Source organism: Pongo pygmaeus, chromosome 10 (genome assembly GCF_028885625.2).
Source record: "Pongo pygmaeus isolate AG05252 chromosome 10, NHGRI_mPonPyg2-v2.0_pri, whole genome shotgun sequence".
Taxonomy (NCBI): domain Eukaryota; kingdom Metazoa; phylum Chordata; class Mammalia; order Primates; family Hominidae; genus Pongo; species Pongo pygmaeus.
This window is the reverse complement of record NC_072383.2, coordinates 42,112,300-42,137,599: the sequence shown is the minus strand read 5'-3', so window position 1 is coordinate 42,137,599 and position 25,300 is coordinate 42,112,300. Positions and strand designations below refer to the sequence as shown.

Genomic DNA, 25,300 nt, shown 5'->3' with positions numbered 1-25,300 from the left:
TATCAAGTGCCTAAAACATGGCAGGTGTTAACGGCAAGATGTGAGGATCAAAGATCTATACTAACATTTTCTTTCTCAAGAAGTATACTGATTGTGGAGGGACAGGTAAGAGAATTTACAATCCCTGACAGCGTGAGGACAGCTGGTGTAATACTAACTCATGAAGTGCTACGCAAACCAGGATTATTCTCAGTGCTTTCCAGACGTTACCACATTTGAGCCTCACAACTCTGTGAAAGGCATGCATATCCACAGTCCCTTATCTGTAGATCTAAACTCCAAAAAATCCAGACAGCTGTGATGACCAAATGTTTATTTACTTTATTTTCTTTGTTTTTTCTTATTAATTTTTATTTCAAAGAGGTTCTATATGGATGCAGTTAAAAAAAAAAGTTCGAGCACAATAACAATGAGTAAATCCACGTGAAGGATGTAGGTACTTCAAATGTTTATTTTTTAAAATACATTTGGCAGCAAAATTTGATCGGATATGAGGCTATTTTGCATCTTTATTGATCCAATTTGTTTGAATGGTCATATTTTTGCTGCCGAAATGCTTAATTATTGAGTATGGCCCCAGATCCTGCAGGGGATTTTACCTCTGTACTGTTTTTAGACTCATTTTGTAGAGGAGGAATCTGTGGTTTGAAGAGATTAAGTAACTTGCCCAAGACCTCATAGCTAGTAAAAGGAAGAGCCAGGATTTGAGTTGAGGCAGCCTGACTCCAAAGTCCTTTCACCTAACCACTTCACATTCTGGCTTTCAAATGTTATAACGAAATGAAACGCAGGTTCTACAGGGCTCATCTAAATGAGACTGAGAGAATCTCAAAGAAAATTTTCTGAAGGAGTTTTGTGTGATCTGAGTGGGAGGTGAGTAGAAGAGTTAAGCAAAGAAAGTGGGAAGGGGCTTTCTGGGCTGAGAATAGCACATGTGGCAGCAAGGAAGCACACATGAAAGACATGGCCTTTAGTAGAGTCTCAACAAGTGATATTACTACTAGAAGTTGCAGTGGGTACGTCAATGCGCAGTTTGGTAAAAGCAGAGGGCTATGATGAAAGCTATAATGAGGATGTGGTGCCTTGATGGCCAGTAAAAACAATGGTGTGCCACCAATAGCAAAATTAAGAGAGAGGAAGAGAGAATCGGGAGGATTGGTGGGGGCAGAAGGAAAGGAGATTAGATTTTATAAAAAGTTATTCTGATAATGGTCTGAAAATGCACCAAACTGGAGACAGTGTTGTCATCATGAGGCTATTGCACTAATCCAAACAAGAGCTATTTAGTGCCCAGTTTGGGGCACCTGCAGAGCAATGGGGATAGAGATGGGAGGACAGAAATGAGAACTTTTAAGAAAGAAGAATCCAGGTGACCTGGCCCCCGGATGAATGTGGGGAGTGAGAAGAAGGGAGGGAAGAGTCTGTAGTGACTCCTGGATCCCTGGTTTTGGAGGAAGAAAGACTTAAGGATAGATTTAGCTGTATATTTGTCTGTGGATGGGAAATCTGAGGACATTCTCTCCTGATGACCTGAATGTTTATCTGTGAGGTTGCTGGTGAAGTAATGTGCTGAGGTTGGAAATGGGGCAAGCACTTGAAGAGACAATAAGAGATACTGCAGGATTGCCATTCTGGAATACCTTGAATATTCAGCATTGTCAGGTCTCTGAATGTTTTGCATGTTAGATTGAGACACACTATAGAATCAATGATGCATTCCTTAACAGATATTCATTGGAGACCAATTTTGTGCCAGTCATTTTGTTTTGGATGTTGGGGGTGATTGATGAATTAGACCCACAGGTTTACCATATAAGTGGCAGTCGTTAAACAGATTTGAGGTGAAGAGTGTTTATTTGGTTTATGATCACCATCAATAGAGTAAATTTTGTTTCCTAAGATGGTCCTTGCCTTTATATTTTGACTTTTTAATTCTATTTTCTTCTTTGCCATTAAAAAAAAAAAACAAAACCCAGGTGAACAAGAATAACAAAATACCTAAAGGTAAGAGGCTCTCTTATATCTATTAATCTCATCACCACCTTCCCAGTTGCCCAGGTTAAGAACCTAAGTTATCTAAAGTGTTTCTTCCTCTTGGCTCAAATATAGATTCACTATGGAGCCCAAAATTGGAGTACAAATCTACCCTTCTTTCTCCATCATTTTCTGTTATACTTTAGACCTTCTATTCAAGACAGTTTAATTCACAAAATCACAGGGGTTTGGATGTGTAAAATGAATAAGACATGGTTCCTGCCTTAAAGGGATTCAAATCTTGTGATTTTGTTGTAAACTTCCCGATGATTCGTCCTCTGTCCTTAGTACTTATGCTGCATGTATACGTTACTTAGCACAGTGCTTGGCAGGTAATAAGCACTCAGTTTCTTTCTGTTTTTCTTTGTTGTCAACACCCCTCCTCTTCCTCCTCCTCCTCTTCCTCCTTATCTTCCTCCACCTTCTCATTCTTCTCCTCTTTCTCCTCTTCCTTCTCTCAGTGTTGCACAGACTCCTGTCTCAACTCTCAGTAATAATCTAACTCGAATGGAGAAGAATAAAAGGAAGAAAGGGATTAAAAGAGAGAGGAATGCTAACTTTCTAACATGAGAAGCCCATTTTGTCAAGGAACGTTAATCTCTCTTCATCTACACATTACTGTTAGATTAGTTTTCCTAAAAATCAACTCTAATTTTTCATGCCACCTTTTCTTCTGCAGCTGGAAGCAGCTATTTATTGCCTACCAAATAAAATTCTGTTGTAGTCTGGAGGCTACCAATAATTATTCCTTACTGTTCTCTTTTAGTCATCACCATCTGCCAGCTCAAGTACTTGAGGGCCTTGTTATATACCCCATGCTTTTATCTTGTGCACCTGTGTTTTCTCCAGCTGCAGTGTTCTTCCCCATCTTTACCCTTTTCTGTTAAAAACCCTCCCTGTCTTTCAAGAGCCACCTGTTCAGCCTGTTTCCCATGTAATGCTTTCCCGGAACCTTCAGTCAGTCCTCATCTCTTTGAGCTACTTAAGCTTCATGAGATTTTCGTTTACAGGTTGTATATTTTAAAACACTGAAGGTGTGGCCTTGTTACTTTCTAGCTATGTGACTTTGGACAAAGCACCTTATTGCTCCAAGCAATCTCTGTATTCTCATTTATAAAATAAAAATAAAAATAATACCTACCCGAACAGGCCTTTTATGAAGACTAAAGAGGATAATGCATATAAAACACTTAGCACAGTGTTTTGCAGTCTGTAGTAAGCACTTAAGAATTTAGCTACTATCATTATTGTTACTACTATTGTTTTCTCTGTTATGGCACTAAACAACTTCTACAATATATCACAGTTAATTATCTATTTGTATCACCAGTCCTTGAATAGTTAAGAAGTTCCTTGGGGTCACAGATCTCAGATTATCCATCTTTGCACTCTCCAGAGCACTAGAATGATATAGCAGAAACCTTAAAATCATGTGTTGAGAAAACAAATCTATCTGGTTACAAGATTTTTATTGCCCTATAATGTGTTCAGACAAAGCTTATTTGATGAAACACCAAATATTATAAAACATGTTTTTGCAATATAATCAATAGTTGGATTAGCTTATGAAATTACTATAAGGAGAAGGAGGAAATTTGAGTGTGCTTTGGTTGTTAAGATTCTTGGTCAAATAAGGATTAGGAAAGGAGGCTGAGCACACCAGTGAAAAGACTAGAAGAAGATCAACCAAGCATGTCAGGAGAAGAAAATCAGAACAAATTCCTAGTTGCCAAGCAAACTGAAGAATAACAAGAAGTCAGTATTGAATTGAATCGGTGTGGTCAGTGAACAAGAAACTTAAATAGTGAATTAAAAATGCCTGGGTGTTAAAAATGACTTTTAGAGAATTTGCTACTGATATAGGCATCAAACATGTTTATAGTATGACTTCTGGCAGTCACTTTAGTAGCATTAAAAACAGATTTCTGTTAAAATGACATGGTAGTAAGTAAAATTTTTCTATAACATAAAGTGAGTAAATAAGGTAATCACAAGAAACAAAATGAATAGCTGTTGCTCAATATGTCAGCAGGCAATTTTCCCTTGATGTAATCATTGAAAGTAGTGGCATTTTGGAAACAAGAAAAATGTCCAAAATAGATTTGATCTCAGAAAAGATTGTGAGGAGAACAAACACTGTGGGACATTTAGGCTCTCTCCACAGAATTAAAATGAAATGGAAAAGAGAAGCCATCTATCTAGCAAGAGCAAAAGAAATTGTCCCACTGAAGTAGATAATAGGCAACTAAGTTTTCTTAAGTGTCCTTATTATTGCAGGCAATTTTACTTTTATCCTTTAAATTTGTTCTTCACAACTGCTGTTTCATATAGATCCTAATTTCCTCATTTTAAACTTAGAAAGCTTAGCTAACCTTCTCAGGTCCAGAGAACTAGGATAAAATGGCATCTAAACCAAGCCTGTCTGGAAATTAGAATATGTACTATATACACTAACTCCCTGTTATTGTTCATTACAATAGTACATAATCTTCTCATTTTTTCTACTTTATCTTTCAAATTTAGTTGTGGTCCTACTACAGCATAGTTGATCAAGGACATTTTAAATCATCTAATGAATTATAACACAATGTTTTCATATACCAGACTGTTAAATATCTGTGAAAGGGAAGGAAGGAAGAAGGGAAAAGGAAGGAAGGAGTACCACTTTTTTCTTATAGACCTAAACCCAGAAATTCTGGAGTTGTAATATAGAACATTCTTTAAACTCTGCTTGTACTCATTTTGGAAAGATCTGCAGTATAATAATTATATTGTGAAAGTACTGAGGTGCTGTGGACAAGTTCAGAGAGTTGTTTAGTATACTAGGAGAGAGAGAGAGTATATTTTATCTGAGGATTCACCGTTGTTGCCATTCTTTTTGGAATAAAGCAAGAAGTCTCAGTATTGCAGATCTGTGGGCTGTGTGATTTGGATGCTCTTCACAAACCAGTGCGGGTCACTACATATTTGCTTTGGTGGAGACACTTACAAGTGATGCTTATGGATGGACTTTGGTAAAACCCATTGATATCTTAAGCAATCTACTCTACAGAAATATTAGAGGAATATGACTAAGCAGCCATACATTTTTTAGATAAACCATCCCTCTAAACATGTAATTTGATACTGTTGTTATAAGCTACTCAAGAGAAATTCATACCTCTTCTATGGGCTTCTCTGCTCCAAGACTTATTTAGCATTTAGTCTAAGGGAGCTTTTTCTCAGGTTTCTAGTAGTCGAATGATAGTTATTACTAGAGGTTGGTTGTCAATATGTTTAGGGCCATATCCTGCTACAATCTAAGAGATAATTAACTTATGTGAAATTTATATTCCAGAAAACACTTGGGTTAGGGAAAGTGAAGCAGCTTTCTTTGTGAAACTTACACCTATATGGTACTGTAGCTGCTGTTTTTCCAACATTTTAAAATTTGAACAGAAGAGTAGAAGATGCAAGATAGGCAATATATTTCCTGTGGCAGGAGAAATACATTAGAGAAGAAAGTTTCTCTGAGAGTAGTGTGCTGACTATGAAGGTATATTATGTCTGTTACCAGAAGAGCAGAATCTAGTGTATAAAGGTGTCAGCTAGAGGATCTAGGATATTGCTGGTAGAATGAAGCAGAATTATCCAGCACAATGCACAGTGTTTCTAGGGCCTGACCACTGGTGTTAGAGGAGAGGACTCTCGGTCATTGGAGGTGTCTATTAAATCAGTGTCTAACTGATTTAATATTGAGCTTCAAGAGACTTTTAAGTGCAGGCGATTGGTGCTAGAGTCTAAGTTCTGTTAGCTGGTTACTTTGTTTGGCGGGGATTTGAACTTGAACACGTTGTTATCATCCTTTTCTTTTAAAAACTTATTTCTACCTTGTGAAAATGTGGGTTTTAGTATGAACAGAAAGTGATGTCTGTCCTTTGCCTTAAGAAGTGCTCTAATTCTAATAAGACTCCTTTTAGACAGTGTTTTTAAAGAGGTATAAAATATAGTAAAGAGATGATAACGTCCTAATTGTAAAGCAGCAGAAGACTTCACATACAACAAAAAGACATTAAACTATGTAAACATTAAAAACTTCTGGATAATTATAAAGAAGAACACTAGAATAAAAAAGGAATAGATTGGGAAAAGCGCAAGCATTAAATATGTTGGGCAATCAATTACATAGCAATCAATAGCCTGAACTTTGGAGTCAGATGTAATTCACAGCTCTCCTATTTACTAGCTGTGTGTTCTTGGGCAAGCCACTTAGCCTTTCCAAGTCAAGTTTAATTTTCTGTAATGATAATGTTATTAGTTAATATAAGGATTAAATGAGATAATATATGTAACAAAGTATGTGGTATGTAGTAAGCACTGAATTGTAGCTATGATTATTATAAATTATTCAGTGTGATTCAAATTTATAAGGGCCTTGAAATTCCAAAAACAAAAGAGACAAAGTATATGAATGGTGTTTTTAACTGGGAATCTGCACGTGCCCTCACCAACACATGTAAAAAAAATCCATGTCAAATTCTTCGTTCTCCAAGAAGTCATTCCTGGATTCCTACCTGACCCAACCAGAACCTCCCCTGATCTCTTGCAACCCTCTGTAAGCAGTGTTTATTTCTCTACTTTAGCAGTTTCTCATAATGAAACTACTTACTAAAGCTTTGTGTTTTTTTCTTATGTCTTCAACTAAACTGTAAGCTTTTTGAAGGCTTTTAACTTTATAATCATTTTTAACCCCCAAATATTCTAATACTAAATACATATTGAAGAAAAATGTACTAAATTGAATTTAAATGTAGATGCATTTAAATGATGACTTTTCACTCCTATTTTCTGAAGTATTTGCATTTTATATTATACTGAAATTTTTTAACAGGACATGGATTATGTTCTATTGTACATCTATTTTGAAATCACAGTGAGGAAAGCTATGTGAATTTTAGAGCAGCTGGTTTGTTTCTAGGTAGCACATTCATTCTGCAAACAGCTCAATATGAATACCAAATTTAAACCTCATCTTAAGTCCATGTTATGACTGATGACACTGTTGGATATGGAATCTTAAAATGATTTTAGATACATTAGCATACCCAGGTTGACTTAGGGGTTAATCAGTGAAAGCCAAGTATTATTGTTATACATAACATCTGCATTTAGATGCATCCAAGTGTGTATATTATTACTTTTTTTTCCCATGGAGGAACTTTACTATATTGTGCCTCATCACTAGTATGAAATCAGGTTTACATTGTATGTAGAGATGCAGAACAAAGAAATCATGACACACAGGAAAAAATCTTTTTTAACTATCACTATACAATTATAGATTCTATATATAATGTTTTGTAGTGATTGACATCCAAATTACTTCTTTTTAGTATTGTTGAGTGATGGTGTCTTCCTTCGATATATTTTTCTTTTTTTCATTTCATTTAAATTTCAAATTCATAGACACAACGAATAATTAAATTCTGATTAAAATAACCTTGTGCTGATATTTTTGATGAAGAGGAGCTAGAAAGTGATGCATTTGATTTCACTTCCAGCTGTTAGATTGTCATATCATACAAACAATGAAATTTTTACTGAGGATCTGAAGATAGCATTAAGTCTTATAGATTGGATATTCCAAACATCAGATCTGAATGTCTGCCTTTCAATATATGAGACATAAACCTTGAAATTTATTCACTATTACATCCTGACATGCTCTTCTTAAACATTGGAACATAATATTGATTTAAATTTTACCTTAGAATTTCCTTCCTTATTCTATTTAATTTTACTTACTATATATTGGAAGTGTTGGAGGAAGTACTAGAAATGGAGAGGCGAACTAGTGATTTGATGGTGGAGTCCTCAGGGAAGTGTGAGTCAGAGAAAGGATGAGAAATTGACATTTGACCAAAACTGGAAATGGTGCACCAGTAATTATCTATTTATTGAGATGACTTTACAGAATATTTGCTTGTTGCTTCATTTATATTCTGCTTTTGTGAAGGATTATCAAATCTTCTTTGAGACTACAGTCACTTAAAAAGGGTTTTCCTAAGCTCACAGTTTACATTAGTTCGTAAATTGTAGCTATAACCAACTTTATTTTAAGTAGTGTGAAAAGATTTAAAGTGATAGTGTAAAGGAATTAATATTTTCTGTTTTCAAAAGATGTCCTAATATCTTAATTAATATTTGAAATATCCAAAATCAAATAAAACTGCACCATAGTAAAATCAATGTGTAAAAACAGCTCGGATTTTTAAGAGCTCTGTGTTTGGCATGTAGCCTACAATTGAGCAAACTGGGATTTTCTTGAATGATGGCAAAGGAAGTGGTTCCTATCTTGCCCCATCTATTCATTCAATCATTTATTTAAAAAACATTCTTTGAATGTTTAAATGAGATACAAAGAAAAATACAAAATTCTGGTCTAAAAATTCATAGTCCCAGAGTGGAGCTTAAGAATGGAGAATTAAAAAGAAATGGACATAAAAGTACAATAAAAGAGAATGATAGAACCTTGTGTATGGTGTTAGAGAAAATAGATAGCAGCCCCTAACTCTGTAGGAGGGGGAGACTAAGGTATCTTCGCACAATACTTGACATTTTATTGTAATGTTTAAAAATGGTAAGTGTTTTCCAGGAGAATCTGTGGGGAAGGACACTTCAGTCACAGGGAACAATATATATATATATGTAAAGGCATGGATGCATTTAAAGCCTTCAGAACTGTATTCGCCTTTGATTTGCCTAGAAGCCCACTTTCTCATTTCAGTACCCATGAGAGTAAATGACAACAGAGGAAACCAGGTCCCAGATTGTGTAATTATTTAGCATTTATTGAACATTATCGTGCTAGATGCCAAACTGAATCTTGTTAGGTCCTTTCTCTACCCGGTGAGTATGGTCTAATTAAAAAGACAACCAAGGCAGGGATTAAAACAGCATCAAATCAATCAGCAGCTCTCTTTTAAGGGCCTACGGCTGTCCATATAGAGATTTATAGATTAACTGTGGCACTTTGAATTGCACTGGGAAGGAAATTGGCAGCAGGTGCAAACTTCATTCAAAGGGTAGATTTATTTTGCTTCAGGCAGCAGAACCCAAAGGTAGGTGGGCTGCCCATTCTAGCCCTTCTGAAATTTTATGGTGGTCCAAGGGTAGCCTCAATTAGGAGACCCATGTGTAATCCAGCTCTTTTCTAAGCTACCAGTAGCAAGCATGAATTTATAAAAACTGTGAAATGTTCTGTGATACTAGATAATAAGGGGAGAATTTTGCACAATTTTGGGTTATTCAGCCAGGAATTTGGAAAATACTATATCCATTTGTGCGGTTCTAGAACCTTGGTGATTGAAATCTTTCTTTCCTCTAAAGGATTATTGGGAATAATCTCTAAGAATGTAGTTTCAGGGTTATAATTAAAGCTATCCTAACTTTGTGCTTATATAGAATGAGACATAAAATGCCATAGCAAAATGATAATTTTTATTTTTTAAAAATAAAACGAAGGACATTTTATTTTAGTAGTTGAAGTAAGTGATTTTAGTCTAATCTTAACTGTATATGCCAAAGACAATTTACAGATATATTACAAGTTACAGATCTATTATGCCAAAGACAAGTTACAGATATATTACCATTATAATGTCTGGAATACAGAGTTCTAATGTAAAATCAAATATTTCATTGCTTTCATGATTTATATCATGTGAAATTAATGGCTCAATCAATGTAATTTATTAAAATGTATGTTTTGTTTTAGGCCTGAATAATATTCATGTAAGAGACTGAGAACTAAGTAGTGCCACTGTAGGGATTTTAGATGGCTGAACTAATTTGTGTGCATTTTCTCACATATTGCATTTCCTCCTCATCTTTATTTTGATGTTAGATTTGTTTGCTTTCTCATGTTCACTGTATTTATTCCTTACATTTACATCTTTGCTGAATGCTGAGCTAGAATTCTGAAGTTACTTGATATTCCTGTGAACTTGGGCAGGCTGCTTAAACACTCTGAGCCACCGTTGAGTCACCTTGAAAATGGTTACCATAATATTGGTTCTGCCTCTCCCACAGGGGTGCTGTAAGGATCAAGTAAAGTAATTCAATGCTTTCCAGAGTTTCAAGTTATAAGCAGTTAGAGCAGATACTATATTGATTACATATTCTAAAGTTTGTATTTGCACATATTACAAAAGCAAGTTTGTCTTTTAATAGATTTGTGCTGCTTTCTTTGCAGGGTGAGGGAACTTACTAAAGAGATCAAAGATTCCCCAGACAGTTTGCATAAGTATCTTTAGGCTTGGAAGTGTGGCTGCAGGTGTTAACGGCAGGCACCTAACTCCTAGAACTTCAGCTTTATTATCCTACAGGTCATGACTTACAAAGCAATACAATTTCACTCCTCCCTGTCATCGTTCACATGCTACAGGGATGAGTTAGGTGACAGATTTATTTCATGAGAGTAACTCCCCAAATGTTAACTGTATACAGCTGACTTTGTAGTCAACTTCTAGAATTAATCCTCATCTTTGCCTCCCCTCTCTATTTCTTGCAACCATTGGTAGGCCTTTTGTCCAAATTATTTTGCATTCAGTGTTTGTGAATGTGTGAACTAGTATGTACATCAAGAGGAGTATATAATTCTTCAAAATCTGAGCTCTTCTGTAATTTATAATTTGTTATGTCTGTGGTTGAAAGAATTTACCATGCAATAACCAAGATTGAAGGTGTAGTTTAAAATATATTAGCTTTGGAAATATAACTTTGAGTAACAAAATTGTATTCCTCATTTCAGAACATGATGAGTGTATCACAAATCAGCACAACTGTGATGAAAATGCTTTATGCTTCAACACTGTTGGAGGACACAACTGTGTTTGCAAGCCGGGATATACAGGGAATGGAACAACATGCAAAGGTAAAAGGTTTAAATGCCAGTGCCTCTTACATTATGTATAATGCAATCCATCTCTACCTTCCTCTACACCTTATCATTACTGTTATGTACATTCCAGGTACTTCCTACAGACATCAAAAGCTTTGGTGTGTGGCTCATAGTCTTTTCCTCAGGTCTTGACATCCTCCTGGGTTACTTCAGTGTTTAAGTGACCAAACCATTCAGCTCCTTTGACCTAATGTTCCTTGACCTTAGCCACAGTGGTTTTCATCTCTGTTCCTTTCTAGCAAACCTACACCCATCACCACATCCTGGGCATTTTTGTGGAGAACTGCTCCATCTTGGAAATCTTAAACTTCAGCATTCTATTGTCTAATCCCAAGTTCCTCTTCTTCCAGTTTGCTCAGTCTGTTCTTTCTACACCTTTTGATCTTTAATTTCGTTGAACCTTCCTTTTCATCCAGTTTAGCACTCTCCCAGCTTCAGATGTTTCTGAGCATGCATATATCATCATAGCTGTTTTCCTGGCAGCGTTGTCAACCTATTTGTTATGCTACCATGTGAATCAACACCATTTTGAGTCAGTAGGACAGTTTTTTTTTTTTTTTTTTTTTGCTCCCTTGTGAGCTGTCGGACGCTACTGTGGAAGATTAACCATGAATATTGATTCTCTACATGTTATAGTTTCCTATTTTAGCTTGTTTGTTAATGCCGATTGATCATTCTTTTAAATGTCCCATTGAAATCAGATTTCTTTTTCCATCAGTAGACAATACAACTGTAGTTCACCACAATCCATTAACTCACCTTTTCCCCCACTGTCCTCTTTCCCTCCTACCTCCTAAGGGAAATAGAAGACCTTTTCGGAAACTCTATAAACTCCCATAATATAACATTTACATCCCTTATAATGTCATATGATTTATCCAATTTAGGCATTTTAAGCTTCAAAACTGCTGATTTCTCAAATATACTGTGTCCTTTATCTCAGAGTTCACTAAAATCAGTTTGCTATGATACCATGTCTATGTGAGGTAGGAAAGAACAAGGAGTAGTTGTTAATGCAGTGTCTTATGAGGATGGGTCTTAAGGCCTGGTCTACAAAAATGCACTGTAGCCAGAGATGGGTGGGCCAGAGGATTACCCTGATTTTCAAACCTCCATGGAAATCATTAGTGTAGGTCATTTTGAAAAAGGCCTAATTATTTGGGGATCCAAAACCCACAAAAATTTGCTTGGAAAAACTAAACAAATCCTAAGAAAAGCTGGACTTTTAGAATGTAAAGTATAGTACAGCAGTTCCCTCTCACCCACAGTTTTGCTTTTGATGGTTTTAGTTACCCATGGTCAAATGCAGTCTGAAAATGTTAAATGGAAAATTCTAGAAATAAACAATTCTTAAGTTTAAAACTGTGCACCATTCTGAGTAGCATGATGAGATCTCTCACTGTCCAGCCTCATGCCGCCTTGGATGTGAATCATCCCTTTGTCCAGTGTGTCCACACTGTCTACAACTAGCCACCATTAGTCACTTAGTAGCCTTCTCGATTATCAAATACACTGTTGAGGCATCACAATGCTTGTATTCACGTAAACCTTATTTTCACTGGGCTTGGTGGCTCACACCTGTAACCCTAGCACTTTGGGGGGCCAAGGCAGGTGGATTGCTTGAGTCTTGAGTTTGAGACCAGATTGGGCAACATCACCACCAAAAAACAAACAAAAACAAAACAAAACAAAAAACGAACACCATGTACAAAACCTAACTCAAAAATGAGTAAAACAAAAACGAGTAATTTTTGTTTTACTGTTAATGGCCCCAAAATGCAACATAATTGACCTATTTTATTATAAATTACTGTTGTTAATCTCTTACTATGCATAACTTATACTTTAAACTTTATCATAGTATGTCTGTATAGGAAAAATATATGTATACATATATATATGCGAAAATAGATTTTGTGCTGTCTGAGGTTTCAGGGATCCACTGGGGATCTTGAAGTGCATTTCCAAGGCATGAGTGGAGACTACAATATAACTAAGTCCTTAGGACTTCCCCCAAATCACCTGAATGTTCTGAGAGTTTGCTTAGGCTTAAGGTTTCATCTAGGAGCCCAAAAGCTTTTCTCTTATTTCTGTTGATTCCAATTCCTATGTAGTATGAAGAATAAAGTTCATAGAATAAAGAACTCTGAAAATTGTGAACAGATGCAGACAGATAATTCTTGTATTTGAAAGAAGGAGAACTAAGATGCAGACAGATAATTCTTCTATTTGAAAGAAGAACTCTCAAGGATCTATAAATTCCTTCTGGAAGTTAGGACTACAGGTTGCCCGAATAAAGACTGTTCAGTTCCTGTATACATCTTTGTTTGGAATGGGAAAAATCTGAGAGATACGTAGATTAAATGTGGGAGCTGAATCATTGAGTTCTGTGCGGTATCAATTGGCTGCAACCTTGCAAATTACTCCAGTGAAAATACGTGCATGGTCTGGCACACACATTCTTTATCACTTATGAGGTTTAAGCTAAAGAAGCCAAATGGACTCTGGGTCCATTTCTTTAACTCATCACTAGAATTTCAGATTTCTACATTTTATTACTCTGAAAAAGTGTATTCTACCTAACTAGAGGAAGCACATGCCAGAAAACTATAGAAAAAACTTTTGCCTTAATGCTGGGAACAAGCTGGTCTAATTCACTCATTATAGACTTTGTCAGGCTGAGGAAGCAGCTGCTGAGCCTTACAGAGCCAAAGAATAAGCCAAAGTGGAAATAAAAGCTTCTAAAGGGGGCTCAGTCTCATCCATCTTGTTTTTCTCTTCTTCTCTTGTTGTACTCACTTGTCTAGCTCTTCTCTCCTTCTTTTATGCACTTCTTCGAAGACAGCACATTTCAAGAGATCACCCTTGCAATGGTACAGACCTTGGCTCCCTTGCAATGGTTCAGCTTCCTACTCACAGAACAACTTGCCTCATTCCCAAAACCACTCTGATAAAACAGGTTATATAGTGTCTTTGCCCTTGATCCTGGATTCTGACCCATCCTTAGCAGAGGAATTTAAGAGTCTCCCTGAAGACCACTCTAATGAATTTTTCTTACTATTGGTTAATTCATTACCAGGACCCGCTTACAAATTTTTGAAGGATGGAGCATTTCCTACTATTTTGGCACGTTGGCTAGTGTGCAAAATGGTCAGAGCCTCATGGGATTCAACCATCTCCTGTTTCATGGTCTCGTTCTTTAGATGGTGGTTTGCTCCATCTAGGATAGCTGCCATTTTCAGGTTTATTTTCAAGGTGGATTGTTACAATGAGAAGAAATCTGAATTTTAATGTACTTCCTATTATGTAAATTTGCTGTTTGTTGTCCAAATAAATTTCAGTATTTTGTTTTAAGGGTGAAATACTTCTTTAACATTGGAAAGAGTACTGTTTTACAAGTTGTGTTGAAGTTTCTTACATGTATGGGAAATATCACATGAAAACAAAATTAAAATAGCTTTTATAATTTCATGTTTACATCTCCAAGGGAATAATGAAAAGCTAGGTTTGGAGTTTATTAAACTACTTACTTCTAAAGTGCTAAAATCATGTGTCTGAATTATTTTAGCGTTTTGCAAAGATGGCTGTAGGAATGGAGGAGCCTGTATTGCCGCTAATGTGTGTGCCTGCCCACAAGGCTTCACTGGACCCAGCTGTGAAACGGGTAAGAATATCATTTCATCTTCTAGAAAATGAATTTTTATGCCAATGCATAAAGTAATCCATGAGGAAAATAATGTTTCAAGTTTCAAGTGGGCTCTCAAAGCGTGGAGCTATTAATAAGGAAGTGATAGGAGGGAGGAGGTGGGAAGTTTCAGTGATGCATTTCGCTGGGCGATTCCCCAAAGTCACTCTAAAAAGGTTTTGCAGCTATTATAACTAGACGCATATTGAACTTTTCAGAAACATGTGGAATTACCCAGGATTTTATGACTTCATAATTCATTTTACTCATTTGGAATCCATTTTTACTGGAATCTATATGACTATATTAAAGCCTAGATTTCAAGCTTATGGCCAACTCAGTGCCGAGAACACACTATCACCTGCATCCACAATTAGGAATTTTTAATAAATTTTTATCTGGCCCTTCAATAAGTCATTAATAATTATTTATCTGGAAAATAATTAAAGTTTTCTACTCCTCAATTATTTCTCATCCAGATCCATTCTGAACTTACTCTTTCTGATGGACGTGAATATTAAAAACTTTAAAAATTATTTTAAAAACAATATATAGTCTACATATAACTTATAACCCTAAAGTAAAATACTTTGTCCAATGAAAAACACACCCTGGGAATTTAAAAAAATATTTTGAGTATTAAGTCCTAATTAAAATCATACTAGTAGTGGTTTTGGTTGCATTGGGTTCAGTGGGTTCCAATAGCGATGACCTCAGAGAATCAGGTTATTCTTCCTAAAAGAAAGCTTCTGCCACTGGCAATTGACAGTTGTCATCTCATATTGCTTTTCATAAATCTCAATGCAATAGATACAGTACATGCTCTGCCTCTATTCCACTTGCAGAGTCATCTGGTTTAATAAAAACACTGATTTACCGGAATGTGAGACAGAAAATGTTCTGCTCCATTTGGGAAGTGAACATTTTACTGAATAGAATCTGCTACTGTGCACAGAAGCATGCTCACAAAAGGGCTTACATCACTAGATCATCTTTCTATAAGTACTGCTAAGTGGTGTTTTTCAAACTTCAGTGACTGATTTCAAAAGTCTGTGACGGACAAAGCATAGTGTCTATCTTTGATATGTAGGATTCTTTCTTAAGGGAATCATTTCCTAAATCAGAAGCTCCCTAAATTTATTGTGCATGAGAGTCACCTATAGAGATTGATAACTTTTTAGAAATACAGGTTTTTAGTAACTACCATATGATACACTAAATCAAATCAGGCACCTCTACTGCAATAGTCCTCTCATATTTCTATGGCATGCTCTCCACCAGTTTGCCCCTACACGTCAAGGTGCCCTGTGGACCTCCTGCACATCAACACCTCTGGTCACAAGGCTTCCTGAATACAATATTTTTGTGCCGCTTCTGGTACAGAGGCTGGATACAGAAATATTGGCTTTTTCAGGACATTTCAACGGTGTGAGGATAATGGTGTGGAATTTTGAAATAAAAGCTGTCCCAGAAAATCTGGGATGAACAGTGGCTGTTCACAATCCTGCACAGGATTCTTCCACTAGGAAAAAATATCGCAAGATTGTAGAAATCTGGAATGACATAAAATTAATACTGGCAATGTAATATTTAAGACTGGAGTTAAAAATAACCCAAGAGAACATGTAGCTATCTCTATTTCATTATCCTTGAACCTTCAGTCTGTAAGAAGACAATCCCAGACTGATTCTAAATAGCTGTCAGTAGCAGCCAAGGGCTTTGAGAACAGATGTGGACTCAAAATTTAGTTGTACTGTTTATATGTTATGTTGCCTTGGGCAAGTTACTTAACTTCCCTCTGTGTTGTACCCTTTATACATCACCTTACTCTTCGCCATTCTCTTTTAAGGCAGTTATTATCTGTATTTGCATACAGAAATACTGGGTTCAGGGTGTTTAATTTTTTTTTTCCTAGCATCAGAGTTAGAAGCTGATACAAAGGTCATTCTGCTCCCAAATCCAGGCTTTTATCCAGTGCATCCCAGTATGTTTCTTTGGGGGTGTTAAATCCAAAGACCTCAATCTGACCTCATTATCTCCTCCATGATTCATGCCTCACCACTTACCGTCCTCCACCAAAACCTGAATCTTCATTTCTTCCTTCCTTACTAGTTTATTTCAGCGAATAGCCGCCTTATCCAACAAGTCTTCTAAGCCAGTCATCACGGAGCAATTTCCCTCTTGTTCTCTTTCACATCCAGTCAAATCCTTTTGATTCCTTGTCTTTACCAGGGTCCGTTTTTTCTATTCTGGTCAGTGCTACAGTTGTTGGGGACTTTCAGGTTTGTCTCTGGCTAGTCCAGTATCCACAGAATAACAGAGCACAAATCTGATCATGTCACTCCAGACTGAAGAAAAACTTTCGTGTTCCCCGTTGCCCTCAGGATAAAGGCCACATTTTTAACATGATAAATAAGGCCCTTCAGGATTTGGCCCTGCGTATCCACCCAGCTTTACCCTCTTGTCCTTCTGCCATCTCACATCATTCCCACCCCCAGGCAGTGAATCTCATGAGGGTACAGGGTGTATCTTATTTGCTTTTGTATCATCACGAAACAGTATAAGGCCTGCCCCTTAGTAGTTGTTCCATAAATATTTGGTGAATAAATAAATGCACACATGAGTGATCAATTAAATGATGAAGAAAAAGATGGTGTGGCTGTGTCCATATTTGTTGGACTTTTTTGAATGTTAGTTGAAGCTTTCAGAGTTATCTAGTTCTGTACTATCATATGGCAGATATGGCACAGAGATGTGAAGTAGCTTGTATAGGTGTTTCATTGTTGATCCAGATCTGCATTCTAGAACTTGGGTCTTCTGATTTCTAGCCCAGTGTTTCTCTTTTCCTTCCCTCCCCTTTCTCTCACTCCTCCTCTTTCCTTGCTTCCCTCCCTTTCTTCCTCTCTCTCTCTTTCCTGTCCTGCCTTCCTCCCTCCTTCTCTTTCTTCCTTTCTTCCTGCTTTCCTTTTTTTCTTATGCCATGCTTCATCCCAGGAATTCATCATACCATCATCCTTCATCAGGTCTGTGCCTTTTGTTATGCCACCTTCAACTGCCAAGTGACCCTGTTGCCTTTAACAGTGAAGACTGTGGCAGTTTTTCTCTCCAAAGTTAAAGGATGCTTCCAGATTGACAAAATTTCCAAGTATAGGAATGGCCTAAATTTGGCCTGCTGGAGTTGGATGCTGCCTGATAGCTTAGAAAGGAAATCGTTGCGCAGCCCCAGTGGCCATCTGCTGAGCCATCACAGTGGAATCACTGAGGATGAAATCATAGGATTTACTTGCTTTTTGGAATCTTAATGTGTCTTGCACTTACCACCCCTTGTTCCTTTAGTTGAAGTCTCTTCTGAAACACCCTCCCCTCATTTCTGTTTCTGCATCATGTGTATCTTAGTAGGAATGGTTGCATTCATTTACCAGTTCACAAAAGGGCGATGTGTATGATTTTTACGGAGCGAAATTAATTTTTTATGAACTTCTTTTTTAGCCACTGTATAAAATCACCCACATGTACAGCATAACTTCATTTTTAATTAAATATCCTAATATTCCATCAGGTGTTTAACCTGGATTTAGCAGGGTGATTATTTCTTGGGTAACTCAGTAAAATGTATTAGAAAGCCGAAGCTATGTGCCAAGGTTTACAGCTTTATCACTGCCATATTGTATTTATTACACAATTGCTAAACCTCAGCAAACATGTGTCTGATGATCTAATTAATATGCAAAGCTGTCTTATTATACTAAAAGCAAATCTTTCAGTAATGATTTAAAGCATAACTCTAAAAGATTTGACAGTCCCCTACAAGCAATTGCTGACTTAAATCAAATTAAAATATTTATAACTGGGAAAAAGTTGGTAACAAATGGCAAAGCTGAAAAAAAATTACTGCAGTATCAAAGAAGAGATCAGACATTTTGATGATAAACACTTTTTTTTCTTTGCAAATAATGGATTTCTTAGCCACATATCAAACCATAGGATGAGATTTTAATTATTTTAGTGAGTTGTTAAATGAATATAAGTTTAAGTTGCACCCCTAAGTGTTTTTGTAGCTTTTTAATATGTGTTGTTTCAAAATGACAAAAATGAAGCATGAGGCCTACACGAGTGTTACTTTACTTCAAAAGTAACTTCAAATGGATTGAGGTTGGTTGATTTTTTTAAAGGTTATTTTATTACTGTTATAGTATAGATAATATAAATTATTTTTGTTAGAAAAAAGTTATCTTGCTAGTTATATCCAAAGTTAGCATTTTTTATTAATGTCAAACTATTACATTTCCTAGTATGGCTGAATTAGCACATTTTTCATCATAAAAGGTATATGTTGATTTCATTAATATTTGTTTTTTTGAGGCATATTTTTTCCAGAAATATGTATAAAAGTATATCATTTTTACATAGGAAGTCAAAAAATTCAGAAGCAAGAGAAAATTCTCAGAACAGTTGGGACATGGCATACCTTTTCTTACACATGACTCACAGTGGAAATACATTACCAAAATATATATCTTTATGTGAGAAAAGAGGAGAAATTGAGAAGAAAATCTGAGACAATCTGATAAAAAATAATTTAAAAAGAAAGAAAAACTGTAGATACATCTGCTTTACCAATAAGAATTTTTTAGTTTTATTTTGAATTTATTCTGCTCTATCTGAACAAATGCAGATTTCATGTACACAAATCATTAAATATACTTTATTGTAATAAAGAGAATTTGGAATTATGGAAGCTTTGCTTCTAGTTCTTTACTGTCTTATTAAATTCAGTTTTCTGAATCTTAATTTTACAAGGGAAGATCTGCAAAGTAGCTCACTGGGTAGCTTTTGCAAAGTGGGCACATACTCATGGAGGGTTCTGTTGATCTGCCTAAGGGATCTACACTCGTGTTCACTAGACACATCTGATCTTGAAACTGTCTCCAGTGGTAAAAGTGATTCAATTACATTTGATAAATGAATGTGTTTTAATGAACTTTGTATGAATTAGGGGTGTAGATACCAATGATTCTTTTTCTGTTATAAAATGAACAGATAAAACACAGACAAAAAGCACTCTCACCAAAGGCTTTTTGACCGTACCCTGCTTGAGTTGGCTTAGATACTTAAGACGTAACTTCTCTTTATGTTGGTGATCCTTAATCTGTTTTAAATAAGATTTTAATTGCTTAATGTTATGCCAAACCCCAGTTCTCCTTGAAGAATTTAACATAGTGGTCAAGAACACAAAAATTGAAGTCAGAGAAACATTGGCCTGAGAACTAGTTCTATTACCAACCAGCTACGTGACCCTTTTCATGTTATTTCATTTTTTTCTATGCCTTAATTTGTGCATGTAGAAAATAAAGATGATAGTAATATCTATCTCATGGGTTTGTTCTAGAGATTAAATGAAGTAAGGCACATAGCACCATGTTGAAGACTTGGTAAGCACTCAATAAATGACAACTGATATGATGATTTTGTAAATGTTAAGTTGAACTGTAAATAAACTTTTATAGACAGAACTGTTTGAGACTCTTTGACATCCTTGAGTTAGCTGGAGATGCCCTGAGATGTTATAAGAGAAAAGTTAAGAGCAATAAATGATTCTAGTTTTCTTGATTCATTCATAAACCAGTTTTAAGTGTAATTTTACTGTACTTTAGTGGTTTAAAATGTTTAATTTAGTGATTTGCATTCTGTACATTTGCTTAAAATTGCTTTATTTTTGTCCTAATGCAAACTTTAAAAATTAATCTTTTATGAAAATATAAATATTTGTATTATTCAAAAAGTAGTCAAAAGTTCTTAGTGCTAAATCTCAAAGTCATTCTTCCAAGTCCTTCAGGTTAATTGGAAAAAATCTAACTCACTCTATGTATCAGTCATGTATAATAGATAACAACTATGACGGGGAAATTTTTCAAACTCTTTTGTTGTAAGGCCTACCTAATTAACACTGGAAATGAGGACACATCATGGAGAAAATGTAAGAGGAAAAAAAATAGCTTTCAAGCTGTTAGAGAGCAGGTCTCCAAGAAAAAGACAAAAGCCAAGTGCAATTAGTTGGGAATTTGGAAAAGATCTCCAGTTTTATTTTTAAAATATTATTTTTTTAATAGATCATTTTTGTATATTAACTTGTATTGAGCCTTTGAATTCCCAGGATCCCTATTCCCTCTTATTTTTTTATTTGAAGCTGTCCAAATGGAGTCAATTTTAAGATAGTTGTTTAACTTTGTTTTAAAATTAATTAATTGAATATTAATATTTTGAATAAACATTATATACACACTGTATAAAATTTAAAAGTACAAAGAACATATAATGAAAAGTAAATTTCCTTTATAGCCATTTCCCTACCATTGCTTTTTCCCTTAACAAAATATCCTGGAAATCATACCATAGATAAGTCCTTGTTACACAGAGTAGTTCAAATAGGAAAGCTGAGGCTTTCTGCCATTCAAATAGTAGACTTTTAATTTGTAAAAGTCTGGGTGTCAATAGGAATACATGTCTTAGGGCCAAGATCTTTCTCTTTTTTGGGGGTACCCCCATATGTTGGCTGAGAATGTTCTGCAATTTTCTCATTCATAAATTCTGATTTTTTATATAGATAAGCTGATGAACTTCTATTGATCAGAAGTATAATCGGGGGAGGCATAAACTTAATATGCTGGAGAAACGTTGTTGACTGCAACATTTTATTTATACTGAAATTGTTTTTGTTTTTTGCATTCTATTCCTCCCTTATTTGTTTCATTTCTTTTTTCTAGAAGGATATATTTTAGTACTCTCTTAGAGCAGTTCTATTAGTGGCCAACTCTTGGGTATAGAATTCTAGGTTTTCCGGCCGGGCGCTGTGGTTCACACCTGTAATCCCAGCACTTTGGGAGGCGGAGGCGGGCGGATCACAAGGTCAGGAGATCCAGACCATCCTGGCTAACACGGTGAAATCCCGTCTGTACTAAAAATACAACAAATTAGCCGGGCGTAGTGGCGGGCGCCTGTAGTCCCAGCTACTCAGGAGGCTGAGGCCGGAGAATGGCGTGAACCCGGGAGGCGGGGCTTGCAGTGAGCAGAGATCGCGCCACTGCACTCCAGCCAGGGCGACAGAGCGAGACTCCATCTCAAAAAAAAAAAAGGAATTCTAGGTTTTCCCTAAGCACCATGAAGGCAGTATTCCATTGTTTTTGGGGGGCCTCTGAGGTTTCTGTTCAGAAGTCTGCTTTCAATTCAATTGTAATTCATTTTAAAACATAGTCTCTTTCTAATTACTTTTAAGGTTCCCTTTTCTTTGGAGTATGTGGTTTCAAAGCATTGTGCCTGGGTATGAATTTATTAATATTTTTATTTACCTTGCTAGGGACTCCTTTAGATGACTGAATCTGAAGAGTTACCTGTTTCATCAGTTTTGGAATCCACTCAATCTTTATCCCTTCGAATATTGCTTCTTTCTCCTTCTCTTTATTCTCTCCTTCTGGATATATGTTGGCCCTTGTCTTTTCTATAATTCTTCACTTTCTTTTATACTTTTCATCTCTTTATCTCTCAGTGTTGTGCCTTTGATAATTTTTTCAAACCTATCCACCAGTGTACAGATGAATTTATCAGCTTTGTCAGATCCATTATTTAGTTTATGTTAGTTTTTAAATTTTAATAACCTTTTAATTTCTAGGAGTTCTCTTTTTCATATCTTTTGGTTCTTTTTTCCTTAGTTCTTATTTTTGTCTTGTGGTTTTGATTCCTTCTTTTATGTCTTTAACAATTTTAAACATACTTATATTGTATTATAAAATTTACAGCATTGCTCTATTGCCTGAAGTTCGAGGGGATCTAAATCTATCTTTTATTGTGTTTGCTGACTTTTGCCCCATGATTGTTTCCTCATGTGTTTTGGGCTTTTGGTGTCTGACCTTATTATCTTCACTGAAGCTTTACCTGTGAAGTCTGAGGTCTTTTCCCTCCAGGGAAAACTTGCATTTGTTTCCGCAGGTGTACCAGGGGTATTACAATGCATAATTTGCATTAATGTTTTTGCCAAGTGGTGTGCCACACAGATTATATAAATTTTTAACTTCAAAATTCTGTAAGAGCAAACATTTTTTTTTTCTCCCCACTCAAGCATAGGTAGAAATAATGTCTCCTCCTAATCCCTTGTGCTGGTGGATTTTTTATCTGTGAGTGCGTGAGTGTGTGTGTGTGTGTGTGTGTGTGTGTGTGTGTATTTCTATCTTACTCTTAAACTGATGGGCAGGCCTTCCAAGGATTCTGCTTATGCTGGAGTCTTCAGCCTCCTATAAGACCAGGTTCACACTGTTGTCAGTCACTTGGCCCATGAATCCATATCTGATGTTTGGCTTCTTATGCCACATAGGAATTTTCATTTTTTCAATGAGGTCAGTTATGAGTTTAATATTATATTTTTAAGCCATGTGTATGTAGAAAGATTTTCAGGTTATGCGGGTCTCAGTATTGCTGGAATAAGAAAGAAAATCACCTGTTTTAAACATAAGTATGATTTCACTGATGCTCAGTGAATGACTCCTGAGAGTGATGAACTTTGGCCATTCAGAAATCTGCAGACTGTGAGGTGAAACTTATGATGAGAGAATGTAATGAGGAGGAACATAGGAAAAAACAATAACGATATGAAGTTTATGAGGTATACTAGGAATGGAGCTGGGGGATGTGGCTGTTTTTTTCTTTCCTAAATTTCTAATGCTCCCAAACAGAGTCTGTACTTCTTCCCAAAGGGTTCTCATTTATGGTTAGTGTCTATTGCTTTCTGTCATGGAAACTTTCTGGAAGAAGCCACTAGGACTTAGGTACAAAAAAAAAAAAAGCTTATAGTAGTCAGCCCTATCCATCTAATAGATAACTCTCCCTTAAAAACTCACTGTTTTTTTTTGAGAGAATAAATTATATTCCAGGTTAATTTTTTTAGACTTACAGTAAAATGTGGTGCACAAGGATCAAGTTAAATAGCAAATAACGGGTTTTGGGCCAAGTTAAAGAAGAACAACCAAATTTGTGAATGATAGTTTTGAGAGGGTAGCTTGTATGACAAAAGACAGGATCAAGATTCAGAGCTATTCAAATTGTAGGAACAATGGGATCAAATAACATTATGACACTTGACAAACAATTAAAAGCATCTCCTGCATTTGTCCTGCTTTCAGCCCTCAATATTTCTAGATCCTTAATTCTGATCTCTTCCATCTTTGGCCCACACTCATTGTGTTCTTTGCCCCTTTCCTTTAGTTTTCTTTTCTTTAGGAGTCTGTCTTTCCTCCCTTACCCTTTTCCTCATTCCCTCCCACTGGAGTATGAGTTCCATGGAAAGCAGAGATGGAACCTATGATTTTGTGTTTTTCACAGGGCTTGACATCATGCTTTGCATATAGTAGGCAGTCCATGAATATTAATAAAATATAAATACATTTTTATATAATATAAATATATTATATTTATATTATAATATTATATTAAATATATTATATTATATTTATATATATTTTTATATAATATATATTATATATATTATATAATATATAATTTATATATATAATTATATATATATATATTATATTAAATAAATAAAATATAAATACATTCTTGCATTTAGGTTAGAAAAACCAGTTGTGCAACATAGAGGGAACTAACTTTAACAGTTTTTATGCTTAGTTGGCTACTGATTCCAAGTTAAGTATGAGCCAAAACTATAATGTGCTGGCTTTAAAAGAAAATGCAAACTTAACCTATAATTAAAAGAAACAGGATCTATAAAACAAAACTCTCCTTAAATTCTACATTACTTATTTTATAATGGCATATTGTATTTACTTTGGGCCAATAGTTTTAAGAGGCTATCAGCAAATGGGAGCATGACTGAGGAAAAGTTTTCCAGGAAATGAAAGTCCTGGCAGATATAAGAGGGTAGTTGAATAAATCTTCATCAGGAATATTTTTTTAAAAAATAAGAAAAATGAAAGGTGCTATAAAAGCTATCCTTAAATACATGAAGACCTAAACTAGTGTGTGGATTTGGGATTAGATTCATCTTTGTTGCTCCAGAGAGCAAAACTAGTAAATTTACCAGGAGGCAGGTTTGGACTCCAAATAAGAAATTTACTAATCACAAGAACCATAGGCAAAAGGGATAGATCACCTTGCATGTTCAATCAGAGTCTAGATAACAAAATGCTAAGGACACTTAAGATTTCCACACTCTGGGACAAGATGGCTTTGGCTTATTGGGATTATCTAAAATTCTTCTTGCTATAGTTGTTCATAACAGTAGCTGCTTCAAACTGCATGTCTAAGGGCATTTAGTATAATAATAAACAAGCAGTGTAGCATGATGGTTAAGAGTTACAAGTAGGCTTGGAGGATGGCTCTCTGGCTATAAATCTAGGCTCTGCGAATGACTTCTCTATGTGGAATAGGCCAATTTACTTAATATTTATGTGCCTCAATTTCCTTGTTTTAAAATGGAGTGATGATAATAATACCTATTTTAGGCAGGATGTGATGTGGCTTATGCCTGTAATCCCAGCACTTTGAGGCAGATGGTGGAGGATCACTTGAGGCCAGGAATTCAAGAACAGCCTGGACAACATAGCAAGTCCCTTTCTCCAAAAAATAATAGT

At 35.7% G+C, this 25,300-nt stretch overlaps 1 protein-coding gene across 3 annotated transcripts in view; it reads left to right on the top strand.

Moving 5' to 3' along the window:
• NELL2 (neural EGFL like 2) overlaps positions 1 to 25,300 on the top strand; it is a 360,977-nt gene that overhangs the window by 248,231 nt on the left and 87,446 nt on the right. For all 3 annotated transcript variants that reach the window (XM_054444613.1, XM_063672658.1, XM_054444612.2), the window contains 2 exons: positions 10,826 to 10,948; positions 14,544 to 14,639. In XM_054444613.1, coding sequence (XP_054300588.1) covers positions 10,826 to 10,948; positions 14,544 to 14,639 — 219 coding nt within the window. The remainder of the gene's footprint in view (positions 1 to 10,825; positions 10,949 to 14,543; positions 14,640 to 25,300) is intronic.